At 38.0% G+C, this 14,010-nt stretch overlaps 1 protein-coding gene across 1 annotated transcript in view; it reads right to left on the bottom strand.

Annotated features, from left to right (window-relative positions):
* Window positions 1-14,010, bottom strand: part of LOC148125488 (cyclic nucleotide-binding domain-containing protein 2-like) — a 65,411-nt gene that overhangs the window by 9,087 nt on the left and 42,314 nt on the right. The window contains exons 12-14 of the mRNA XM_087936840.1: window positions 12,701-12,760; window positions 4,020-4,067; window positions 1,958-2,170 (exon numbers count right to left, since the gene is read on the bottom strand). Of these exons, the coding sequence (XP_087792966.1) occupies window positions 1,964-2,170; window positions 4,020-4,067; window positions 12,701-12,760 (315 nt within the window). The 3' untranslated portion in view covers window positions 1,958-1,963. The remainder of the gene's footprint in view (window positions 1-1,957; window positions 2,171-4,019; window positions 4,068-12,700; window positions 12,761-14,010) is intronic.

Consider the following 14,010-nt stretch of genomic DNA (forward strand, 5'->3'; position numbering starts at 1 on the left):
TGCTAAATATAAGTTTGCTGTTTGTAACACATTTCTCAGTTGGCAAAATATTTTTTTCTCAATCTTAGGGAATGTGTTTTGTACATTCAGAAGACATCAAATTTATAATAAATAGCAGTTTATTTACCAGTTGAATAAAAACAGCATTTAATTGGGATGATGCCAATAATTATATTTATATTTGTATTTTTATTAAATTACTACTTTGGAAGAAACAAAAAGGATTGGAAATTATGAATGGTAATTTTCCAGATGGAAATAATTAGTCAGTGGTCCTTGTGTGCTGGAAGTATCATCAATTATGGAAACAGACTTACAATTTAGTATGGATTATAACCGAATTATAATCAAGAGAAAACGAATTGTGGGCTGGGATGGAGAGAATTTCTGGAATAATAGTAATAATAATAATAAAGACAGGCACTAAATAAATTTAACAAATAAAATAAATAAGACCAGATCATAATTTATCTTTGCATAATTTTGAAAGAAAAATAGTCATCCAAACGTGAATTACTTGCCATTTAATTAATGAGTGGAATTTCCAAATGGATTTTAGGCAAAAGGGAAAGAAGGGCATGGTATATATTATAATTTAAGTGATCATCTTTATAAGTCAAGAAATTACATATTTTATCATTTCTCAGTTTAGATAGATTAAATGAATTTTTTGCTTAAGTAATAGCTCACCTGTGTCTGAGTAGTGGTAAATTCATTGTACAGAACTGCAAATATATTGGGTAGACATATATCCTATTTTATAAAGACATCCATTCATGGAAAAGATGTCTTAAGTCTGATTGAGAAAAACCTCATAAAGGAAAGAATCTAGTGAGCTAATTACACAGTAATTGTCTTCTAGGGGGGATCCAAAATTGGCCACTGTGGAAAATGGAATCCAGAACTGGTTCTAAAAAAAATCCTCTAACCTGAATCTTATCCTGTCGTTCCTTTTGGCTTTTGGCTTGAACTTTTTTCACCAGACAATCCTGAATTCCTATCTATCTATCATCTATCTACCTACCTACCTTCCTACCTATCTACCTAGCTATCAATATATCATCTATCATCTACTATCATCTCTGTATTTATCTCAGTATCTATCTCTGTATCTCTGTATCTCTGTATCTATCTATCTATCTATCTATCTATCTATCTATCTATCTATCTATCTATCTATCTATCATCTCTCTCTCTCTCTCTCTCTCTCTCTCTCTCTATCTATCTATCTATCTATCTATCTATCTATCTATCTATCTATCTATCTATCTATCTATCATTTCTCTATCATCTATCTATCTATCTATCTATCTATCTATCTATCTATCTATCTATCTTTTCTCTATCATCTATCTATCTATCTATCTATCTATCTATCTATCTATCTATCTATCTATCTATCTATCTATCACCTGCCCTATTCTTATCCTAGTTTGTATTCATATTCGGGGTCAACCTTTTTTTACACACCTATCCCCAGTCTCAGGAATTTTAAAACTATCCTGGAAAAAAGAAGCCAGAGCTAGTTGTAAGCAAAAAAAAACCCACCCCAAATTTCATCCTACATTCAAGTACACAAATTATTGGTATATACGTATATAAGCATGTATGCATGATGTATATGTTTTACAATGCTTCTAATTTGCAATAGTCCCAATGGACTTCAGGATATTTCTCTTTATATTTCATTCACACACACACATTTTCTAATTCTTATTTCTAAAATAAATTAATAATTGCCCATCTTACGCCAATGTGCATCCCTTAGGTCTTTTAAGGCATTTTTTTACGAACATCTGACAAACTGATATAAAAGCACCAGTGAATATAAATCCATTTTACGATATAGAAAAGAAAATGAATTTTCTTTGAATGGTTCTAGTCATATATTTTCACAAGTAAGTATTTTCTTATCAGGAGAAAAGATTGGCTTGCAACGCATATAAAATATATTTACCAGCCATTAGTACTTTTGATGCCATTTCAGATGCTGTTTAATAAGTTTGCTCTTGTATCTGTTCCATGTTTGGTGTATATTGTAACTCTCCTGGATCATACTCTCTGTGGGATAACTGCTAAGCATCTGCAATGCTAACTGCCTGGATTTAGCAGTTGCTCCTTCCAGAAACAGCCGTTTGGGAATAAATATGCACTCTGCACCTTCACTGATCTATGGAAACAGGAAAATAATAATAATAAACTTTTCTTTCTAAGCAAGATAAATAATCCTATTTTAAGGCTACTCGCTATTGTGTTATGTATAAAATAAATCTGAGATCTCCAGAAAAGGTTAAAGTATTAATCGGTACACATATATGCTTGCCAAAACACTTATTTAAATTTAGCCCACAAGAGAAGAGTTTTTTAAACTGTTAAGATGAAGAGCAATGAAGATGAAGAGCAATCTTATTCAAATAAGAGAATTTTTATCAAGAAGATGGCTTGTCTAAAGAATCATATATTCCAACTTCCAAATAAAATGAACTTTCAGAGGAAATGTTGGTGTCCAATACCTATTATCTTATAAGCAATTGACAAAAATAAAATAAATAAAAATAAATAAATGACTATCAGATGTGCATTCTTTGTGTCTGCTATTTCGAACTCATAATTAAAATTAAAACTTATTTTGGGCTGATATTAATTAGAGAATAACACCACCCAAAGTTTTCTTTTAACCAGGAACAAAACAGCAACAGCAAACAACGAACATTTAATACCTGGTTTCAAAGTAGGAAAATATACATATATGAACCAACAACTGTTTCATAACAACAGTTCTGATTTAATTGATTTGTATATGATGTGTTTCTGAAGACACATTTTAGGCAGCAAATATAATGTGAACATGTATGAAAGTACTTTATCAGTTATTTTAAACATTTATTGCTTTCTGTTTTGTTATTTCACAATAAATTGTAGCAATGGCTAGAATCTGAAGCACAAGTTATTCCACAAAAAAAGTTTTATTTGGAACACAAATAAGTATGCTCTCTGCTGAAGGTTTCGTCTTGTATTTATTGTTTGAATTTACTATTCAAAATGAAGAGCACAACAATTCTGTGGCACTTAAGCTTAAAGCCCAGAATTGTATCATTTCCTACATAATTTCTTAGTTATATTTCTTGCTCATTAATTTCATAAAGTCACTAGGCTCTGGGGAACCAGCTGCATGTAGGATTTTTAAATGGCAACTTAATGTAATTTAAATAAAGTCAAATGAAGAAACAAGGGAAAAAAGAAGCCTACTCATAACTACTACATTGTTTTGATAGTCAATATAGCTACCATAAAAAGAATGTAATTCCAAACTAATTATATTGTTATGCTTTAGCAAGAAATATCCTGATATAAGGAGATCAAATCATACTTCTAGAATTATCTATATGTTACCAAGGCCAAAAAACTAGGGTTTTTTCCTCAGAAAACTTCTTTGGTAAGAAAACCCTTTTCCTCAGTGGAACTGGCTGCTTCCATATTAATAATTCCCATGATAGTTATACTGTGTTCGCTTTTAAGTTAGCAAGTGAAGAAGAAAAACTAGCACAACTCTGTTATCCCATAATCTATTATTAATATAGATGTTCATTTTACAAATTCAAGTGGAGTAGTCTGATCACAGATGCATGTAGTGTAGCCTGATTTCCAAATCTTTTTGTAATACAAATAGTACAAACAGAATAAAAGAATAACAGAGTTGGAAGGGACTTTTGAGGTCTTCTAGTCCAACACCCTGGTCAGGCAGGAAACCCTATACTCATTCAGATAAATGGTTGTTCATTCTCTTCTTAAAAACCTCCAGTATAACTTCTGGAGGCAAGCTATCCCACTGATTAATTGTTCAAAATGTGAGGAAATTTCTCCTTAGTTCTAGGTTGCTTCTCTCCTTGAGTAGTTTCCATGCATTGTTTCTTGCCTTGCCTTCAGGTGCTTTGGAGAACAGATTCCGATCTATAGCCTTAACATTATTTTTAAAGTAAGATAAACGTATTTTCTTTTTTTCTAAAATATTATCTTACCAAACTGAGTTGAAGAAGACACGACTTGTCCATTAAATTGGCCAGTCCCTGTAATGATAAACAGATTAAGAAAATGAACAAGTTCATGCTAATAATATTGTTTCTATTTTTAAGAATTATTTATTTTACTTTATTTAGTAAATTTATATGCCTCCCATGCCACTGCCAAGTGACTTTGGGCAGTGTTGTGCTAGCTGGTTCTGACTCTCATTCCTCCTACTTCAGAATACTGTCCTGTTGCTAAAAGGAATCGTTTATTTTACTTTTCTTTGTATAACAGGTATTTTAAAAATTAGTTGCAGTGGAAAGATCATTTTATTTATTTAGCATATAGCATCAGCCATGTAATCACTGATATACAAATTTAGTTTAAATAAAGCATCAACAAATACGTATATCTGCATGTAATTATGGCAGCAAGAATGATATTCACCCAAAACTGGAAAGGAAGTGAAATCCCTAATGAGGATGTTATGATTGATAAGATACTACAATGCGCCGAAATGGATAGGTTGATATAAGAATTGAAGGATCAAGATGAATCAGAATACCATAAAATATGTAATAAATTTTATTTCTGGAGGAACATGAAAGGGAATACATAAAATTGAAATAAGAAATAAGGTGAAATAGGGAAGAGGTGAGGGACCTCATATTTGAGGAATGAGAAAGATCTAAAAATTACAAAGATTAAATGTATATATGTACATAAATGTACATAACATCTTTATCTTTCTAAATACAAAATGTATTGACAAAAATGTATGTCAAAGAAGACTACTATGTTCAATGTTTTTAATGTGTATACTCAATAAAATTTAATTAAAAAACAAACAAATATGTATATACACTGCTCAAAAAAATAAAGGGAACACAAAAATAAGACATCCTAGATCTCAATGAATGAAATATTCTTATTAAATACTTTGTTCATTACATAGTTGAATATGCTGACAACAAAATCACACAAAAATTATCAATGGAAATCAAATTTAGCAACCCATGGAGGTATGGATTTGGAGTTACACTCAAAATTAAAGTGGAAAAAACCACTACAGGCTGATCCAACTTTGATGTAATGTCCTTAAAACAAGTCAAAATGAGGCTCAGTAGTGTGTGTGTGGCCTCCACGCGCCTGTATGACCTCTCTACAACGCTGGACATGCTCCTGATGAGGTGGCGGATGGTCTCCTGAGGGATCTCCTGCCATATCTGGACTAAACCACCCCCCAACTCCTGGACAGTCTGTGGTGCAACGTGGCGTTGGTGGATGGAGCAGACATGATGTCCCAGATGTGCTCAATTGGATTCAGGTCTAGGAAACGGGCAGGCCAGTCCATAGCATCAATGCCTTCGTCTTGCAGGAACTGCTGACATACTCCAGCCACATGAGGTCTAGCATTGTCATGCATTAGGAGGAACCCAGGGCCAACCGCACCAGCATATGGTCTCACAAGGGGTCTGAGGATCTCACCTTGGTACCTAATGGCAGTCAGGCTACCTCTGAGGAGTGCATGGAGGGCTGTGCAGCCCCCTAAAGAAATGCCACCCCACATCATTACTGACCCACTGCCAAACCAGTCATGCTGGAGGATGTTGCAGGCAGAAGAATGTTCTCCACGGCGTCTCCAGACCCTATCACATCTGTCACATGTACTCAGTGTGAACCTGCTTTCATCTGTGAAGAGCACAGGGTGCCAGTGGCGAATTTGCCAATCTTGGTGTTCTCTGGCAAATGCCAAACATCCAGCATGGTGTTGGGCTGTAAGCACAACCCCCACCTGCGGACATCAGGCCCTCATACCACCCTCATGAAGTCGGTTTCTGACTGTTTGAGCGGCCACATGCACATTTGTGGGCCGCTGGAGGTCATTTTGCAGGGCTCTGGCAGTGCTCCTCCTGTCCCTCCTTGCACAAAGGCGGAGGTAGCGGTCCTGATGCTGGGTTGTTGCCCTCCTACGGCCTCCTCCACGTCTCCTGATGCACTGGCCTGTCTCCTGGTAGCGCCTCCATGCTCTGGACACTACGCTGACAGACACAGCAAACTTTCTTGCCACAGCTCACATTGATGTGCCATCCTGGATGACCTGCACTACCTGAGCCACTTGTGTGGGTTGTAGACCCCGTCTCATGCTACCATTAGAGTGAAAGCACCTCCAGCATTCAAAAGTGACCAAACCATCAGCCAGAAAGCATAGGAACTGAGAAGTGGTCTGTGGTCACCACCTGCAGAACCACTCCTTTATTGGGGATGTCTTGCTAACTGCCTATGATTTCTACCTGCTGTCTATTCTATTCCATTTGCACAACAGCATGTGAAATAGATTGTCAATCAGTGTTGCTACCTCAGTGGACATTTTGATCTCGCAGAAGTGAGATTGACTTTGAGTTACATTGTGTTGTTTAAGTGTTCCCTTTATTTTTTTGAGCAGTGTATATACAGTTTGTATGTATATATGTATGCATGCATGCATGCATGCATGTATGTATGTGTGTAGATAGATAGATAGATAGATGTGGACAATAAAATATAGGAGATAAAATATTAAATTAAGATAAAGCCATAATAATTTCACCATATTACAGAGTCACAGAATTGCAGTGGGAAAAATATTACAATTTGATATCTAAGGAAGGTACATCTAATTGCTTTTGGTGATGGTGAGATGAGATCATCCCACATCCTAGGTGTCTTGAAATTTCCTGCGGGGACAGTCTTGAACTAGATGTGTTATTCATTGTTCTGAAGCATCCTAGTCACATTGTGAGCTCTCGGCCATTCCCCACGTAGAACTTTCCCTCAGTTCTGGCATGGCCTGTCCTGACTCCATTCAGGTGGCTCCATGTTTTTCAAGGCAACTGCACTCCTGAAAGTGGCTTTGGTTTGTTTGGTGGTGGATATTAAAAGTCACCCATCTTAATCGCCATTCTTCACCTAGATCAGGCGTGTCAAACTCACGTCATCACATCACATATCGGGACTTTTTCCCCCTTTGCTAAACCGGGCGGGGACAGCGCCAGCATGTGATGCATCCGGGCTGAGGGCCACGAGTTTGACACCCCTGATCTAGATTGTACGGTGATAGTATGTTATTCCAAATTGGTTTCCTAGACTTAAGCCTGGTGAGAGATAGAGCAGTGGTCGCCATCAGTGGCTGGGGACCACTGATGGTCCGCAAGAAAGTTTTGGTGGTCCACAGATAAATGTCACCCCAAAGCACTCCCCCCCAAAGCAATTAATCCAGGCTGCGCGGGAACACAAGGCTGCACCGCCCAAATGGCCTGTGGGAACACAAGGCTTGCATTGCGAACAACACGTGGTGGTGAGGGGAGGGGGAAAGGCTGGAGGGGGAGGAACTTGCCCCACACGCTTCTTTCCGCTTCTGCTTTTGGCTACACGCAAGGAAAGCAGCAAAAGTCTTTCTTTCTCTCCCCCAAACTCTGCCAGAAATGAGTCTTTGGGACCCTGCAAGGCATCCTGCTCCAAGAGGCTGCGCCAGCATGACAAGTCTCACAAAGACTCATATTTGGCAGAGTTTGGGGGAGAGAAAGAAAGACTTCTGCTGCTTCTGCTGCTCTGGGATGACCAAAGGGCCAGTCTTGTGACTATTGCACCTCTGGAATATGGGACCGACTTTCCCACCAACGTCAGCAAGCCACCATCTGTCAAAAGTCGTATTAGTGGTCCGTGGGATTTAAAATTATGAGTTTGGTGGTCCCTGAGGCCCAAAAGGTTGGCGACCCCTGCAATAGAGAATTTAATATTTTATGTATTGGAATATCTCTAGGAGCCGAAGGCATATTTATCTTTTTTTCCACTCCCAAACTGTCTGTTGTTGTCGCCTGAGATCAGGAGGGAAAATATTAGAAAGAACATGGAGCCATGAGAATACTGTGGATTAAGGATTCCAGATGTTATTCTCATTGGGTCATTAAGGTGACTGTCAGCCTTGTCGGTATGACAACTTCTTCCCACACATGTGTGCAGGATTTGGTGACAGAGTATACTAATAATTGGGCCTCTTTGTGCAATATTTTTGCTTGAGGTCCCCAGCCTGCTCCCATCATTTTCTAATCAAGTTGTTCCTTGTTTTCAATTTTTGTTTGATTACTTCAAGGTGTTTTCCAAATATAAGGGATCAAGGATTATTCCGAGATGTTTTAATATGGCAATTGTGTTTTATGCTTTTTCTACAATTGTGTTTTATGCTCATTCTCTTTCTTTGCTGTATGATTGCTAAGATGGAAGGCCCGTACTTCAGTTTTATTTGGGCTGGAGAAAACCCAGCTTCTCATAATGTTCTCTTAGTGACCTCAGATCCTTAGTAAGAACATATTTCGCTTCCTCAAAGTCATGGGTTTGGATAGTTACTGCCATATCATTGGCATAGCAAATTTTTTCACAGTTAGTTCCTGATGAATCACTAGTATGTAGATTACAGAGGAGTGGGGGCTACAACCAATCACTGTGGCAAACCATCCTTAATGGAAAAGAATTTACTAGTGGTGCCTCTTACAGTTACCCTTGAAGTATTGATTTTTAACATGTTGTCCAGAAGAGTTGTTACTTTAAGTCACAGAATATTTTCTTCAGCTCGAGCACCGCACTATGTCATAAGCTGCAGTCAAATCAATAAAAGCCAAGGAAATGTTTAGTCCTTTTTGGAAACTGACTTTGATAAATGAACGAAGTAAGAGTCAGAATTTGCTCGCAGCAGCTTCTCTTGGTGTGAAATCCAGACTGGAAAGAAAGGACCACTCTATCAACAGTGGTATATTCTGTTATGAAGTAATCATTCCAGAGGTTTATGGCAAATGCACAGTAGAGCTATAGGTGGTAGCTTGCTGGATCGTTGTGTGGTTTTCTGGATTTTAGGATATCTTCAACTCAATGGGACTCTTTCCAGCGTTCAAAACATCTGTATAAAATTGTTGTAGCCATCTTTTAGCATGCAATCTTAAATGTTTAACAAACTCTGTGTTCTGTCCCAAGCCCTTTTCCAAAAATCAAACACAATCCAAAAGGAACAGAAACCTTGTAATGCTTTTACAAAATAATTAGCTGTGATAAGCACACGTCTTGCCAAACTGTGAGAGACTTGCCAAAAGATAACAGACAAGAAATAATTTGCAAAATAAGAATCTTCAAATACAAACTCAGGATACTGGAATTCCATGAGGCTGGAGTTTGAAAACATCTTTGCCTTCTGCAAAGTACGTTCCTTTCACAGCTGGCTTTTATCTTCTTGAAGGAGGGGCCATTACCTTGCAGCATTACTCCCGAGTTGCCCGTGCTGTTGTAGCTGCTGTTTCCTGAGAGCAATCCTTCATGCACGCGCACTTGGCACAGGCTCCTCGGGAACCTCCTCATCGCTGCTGCCAGCCCCCACAATCTCTGAAGGCAGCAGTCCACTCCCTGATGGTCCCGGCCCCTCATCTGAGTCCTTGCTCTCCTCAGCCATCCGCACCTGATGCCGGCTAACCACAACACTCTGGGAACATCCCGTCAGGCTTCCCTTACTTCCCAAACCTCTTATAGGTTTTTCCGATTCATCTCCTGAGAATATTGTAGGAAAAAAAGGAGTGTGTTTTCTAAGGTTTGTTCATTGAAATTGCTGGTTAGTTGTTTCACCCATTTTTCAAACTGAGGATCTAAAGCAGGGGTGTCAAACTCAGTTTTATTGAGGATTGTGTTTTACCTCAGGAGGGCAGGGTGGGTATGGCCAGCTTGACATCATCCGTGTTGGGGGCACCTGTGGTGGCCCAAGCCCTTTGCCAGTGAAAACGGGCTCCTGAATTCCATTTTTGGCTGCGACGACTTCCTGCAACCCTCTGTCAGCACAAACAGAGCTGAGGAGCCCCCGGAGCTCCGTTTTGGCTGGCAGATGCACCGCGGATCAGTCCTCCACTGTTTCCAGGGTAGCACCCTGTGGGCCAGATCCAGCCTGCGGACCTTGAGTTTGACACCCCTGATCATTTATATGGAACATTTATATGTAAAGTTTTCTGAGATGGTGATATTTAGGTTTTCTGAGTAAGAATTGGAGTTGCTACTCCCACTTTCTATAATAGGGACCATGCCCAGCTACTGCGGGTGAAGTCTACATTTTCAGTTCTTTCTATCCATCTTTTTTATACTTGTTGTTAATCGAGTATTGTATTTCTTGATTAGAGATAAGAGGTAGAAAATTGGCAAGGAAAGACTACTGTTATGTATGAATTAAATATAAAGAGGGTTTACCATTAAAAACATGTTGATATAATTAACAGAATTATAAACAAGCTAAGATAAAGAGAAATCTAGTTAAAACAACTGTTACACTATTATTATTGTTATTAGTATACATGTCAATATCTGTTTGTTTTCTTCTTGATTTTTTGTAAATGATATGCCATGACAATACACTGTATTCAAAATGTTTACAAATAAAAATAAAACATATACTAAAGAAAAGAAGAGTATTGAATTTCTTCTCCCAGATTGGGGTCAGTGGAAAGATTAAATGTGCTATTATTTTCTTCAGCATTCTATTCATTTTAGATCAATCATAAATATATATTGCATTGTGGTGTAAATTGAGACTTGAGTGTTAGCTGAAAGTTATCTATTTCCTCAAGCCAAACTCATTTTATTAAAACCAGCCTTGGAGACACTTCTATATTCATGAATATTATAAGCTAGAGAGATGTTAACATAGAGTTATTGTTTTGAAGATCTTTGAGTTAAAAAGTTGACAGGGCATCCAACCAGGTCCCTATTGTGGACCATAACTTTTTAAAACAAGGTTGAACAAAATCCAGGCGAAATTTAGTTTGCTTTAACAAGATGAAGGAAATGGAAGCACATAAAAGAAATGCAGAGGAGTGAGAAATAATGAACAAGAGGTAATTCTACTGTATCCATACCTGAAGATACTTCACTGACAAACAAACAAACCCAACAAGAATACGTCTTGTCATTTTAGCTGGTTACCAAGACTGGAAATAAGTCTGATTTCAAAAATAAGTGAAGTGGTTTGTAGGAATGCATTAGTTCATGTAGAAAGGATGCAAAGGTAGAGGTTCACCTTGCACATATGTGCTAGTCGTTTCCAGCTCTAGGGCGCAGTGCTCATCTCCACGACAAAGCTGTCACGACAAAGAGCCAGCGCTGTCTGAAGACGTCTCCGTGGTAATGTGGCTGGAAAGACTAAACACCGAAGGTGCATGGAACTCTGTTACCTTCCCACCAAAATGGTCCCTATTTCTCTACTTGCATTTTTTACGTGCTTTTAAACTGCTAGGTTGGCAGAAGCTGGGACAAGTAACGGGAGCTCCCTCTGTTACGCGCGCTACGGATTTGAACCGCCGAACTGCCGACCTTTCTGATCGACAAGCTTAGTCTTAGCCACTGAGCCACCACGTCCATTTTAGAAAGGATGAGGCATTACCTTATGTAGTGTCCGCCTATTAATTATTGCCTCCTGTGTTTTGGTCAAATTAGGGAAATAGGAATTTATTGAATCAATATGTAATTTTGTCTAAGTCTGTTGAATCTGCAGGGAAAGCTGTTCATAAGAATTTATTATTTGTTTGTTTGATCACTATGTGGTCCACTCAGGAACTTCTAATCAGGATATATATACCATATATCCCAACCAACCAATTCCTAAAAGTCAGCTTTAGCATAGTTAAATAGGCTGGTCACTCTCAAATTAACTATCAAAGACTACATTTTAAAAATGGTCTTCTTTGTTTTTGGAATGCCAAAAGAAAAACAGCCAAGTGAATCTCTCACCGGCTCCATGAGGTCACACCTTCCACCAGAGAAAGCTTCAGGACAGCAGAAGCCCTGTTCAAATTTTTATTTTCTATACAGGGAGTCGTGAACTTACAACAAATTCATTTAGTGACTGTTCAAAGTCACAACGGCACTGAAAAAAAGTGAGTTATAGCCATTTTTCACACTTATGACGATTGTAACATGCCTGTGGCCATGTGATTTACATTTGGATCAGAGGTGGTATTCGGCAGGTTCTGACCAGATTTTGCTTAGTTTGGAGAACCGGCAAATCCCACCTCTGACTGGCCCCGCCCCCATCTATTCTCCGCCTCCCAAGTCCCAGCTGATTGGCTGGGTCTTCTCTGGTTGCCCTGCACAGGAGAACGGAGCTGGAAAGCAGGTTAGGGGGGAGGGAAAAGGGATTTTGCAGTAACCTTCCCCTGCCATGCCCACCAAGCCACACCAGGCCCACAGAACCAGTAGTAAAAAAAATTTGAATCCCACCACCAAGAATGCTTGACAACTGACTCTTATTTATGATAGTCACACTATCCTGACATCATATGATCCTCTTTTGTGACCTGAGCAAAATCCATGGTGAAGTCAGATTCACTTAACAATCGTGTTACTAATTTTACAACTCCAGTGAGTCACTTAACAAATCCGGCAAAATAGTTGTAAAATGGGGCCAAACTCACTTAACAAATTTCTCACTTAACAACACAAATTTTGGCTCAATTGTTATCATAAGTGAGGACTACCTGTAACAACTTTTGGACTGGATGCTAATTTCTAACTATATGCATGTAACATAATGTAATCTTTTTTAAAAAAATAGTTTTTCTTTATATCTGCAGCATTTTAAAAGTATATGTACATGCTTTCTAGTTCAACCAACTTGTACATTTCTAATACTCACAAAGATATCACCTTGCTGAAGAGTTCTTATCTTTAGCAGCCGGGGAGCTAAGGAAGCTCTCTGCATTGAAAAGAAAAAAAACTGTGTTAAATGAAACAATTTTTCCTTATTATAGTTTGCAGCCTTTTAATTATTAAGAATTCCACTGTGACTAAACTGGTAACATCTGATTATACTGAAGGGAATATTTTGTTTAATTTAATTTGTGGAACCCACATTACATATCTGATATTAACACAGTAGAGAAAGTCCAGAAATATTTCACAAGAAGAGTTCTCCATTCCTCTACTCATTGTAGAATATCTTATGCCACCAGACTTGAAATTCTAGACCTAGAAAGCCTAGAACTACGCCGCCTTCAGTTCGATCTAAGTATAGTGTATAAAATCATACATTGCAATGTCCTACCTGTCAATGAATACTTCAGCGTCAACCATAACAACACAAGAGCACACAATAGATACAAACTCATAGTTAATCACACCAAACTTGATTGCAGGAAATAAGACTTCAGCAACAGGGTGGTCAATGGCTGGAATAGTTTACATGACTCTGTGGTTTCTTCCCCAAACCCCAAAAACTTTAACTTTAGACTGTCTGCTATTGACCTCACCCCTTTCCTAAGGGGTCTGTAGGGGGGCGTGCATAAGCGCACCAAAATGCCTACCGTCCCTGTCCTATTGTTTCTTTTAATTTCTTATATGTATCCATGTATTCATAACTATGTTTATACTTATACCTATTATCTTGTAAGCAATTGACAAATCAAATCAAATCAATCAATCAATAAATAAATCAATAAAATAGTTTGGTAAGTGTAACTAACATGAAAGAAATGGAGAAGTTCTTGGATCTGCACAATTCAAAATAAGAACATGTTTAACTCTGAAAATGTTTGCAACCTGTTCATTTTAATCATCTTCAAATATCCTGTACAACAACAACTGCTACTACTAGAATGTGGTTGTAGGAATTTCCATATGAAGCATTCTCAGTTAGGGACATTTATAGAACTGCTGGGCCTGAAAGATTTTCTTTGAAGGGTGTTTAATTGTTCCAACACTATTTCAAAACATTTCTCTTGAATGAGAATCTAATTTTTATCAAATTATTATTGATAAAATATTATAGATTAGCCTTGTTTTCTTTTTTTATTGCTCTATATGCCTTTGGCCTAGTGTGAATATTTCTGCTCTTGCTTGCTTGTTTAATGTAAAAGTCAAGGAATCTAGCACTACAGCTTAACTGCAAAACCATTTCCCCCATGGAAGGTGACCTGACTGGTCCCTCAAGAGATGCATCTTCTTTTG

This window comes from Pseudonaja textilis, chromosome 6 (assembly GCF_049901715.1).
Source record: "Pseudonaja textilis isolate UNSWEBS1 chromosome 6, rPseTex1.2, whole genome shotgun sequence".
NCBI classification, from domain to species: domain Eukaryota; kingdom Metazoa; phylum Chordata; class Lepidosauria; order Squamata; family Elapidae; genus Pseudonaja; species Pseudonaja textilis.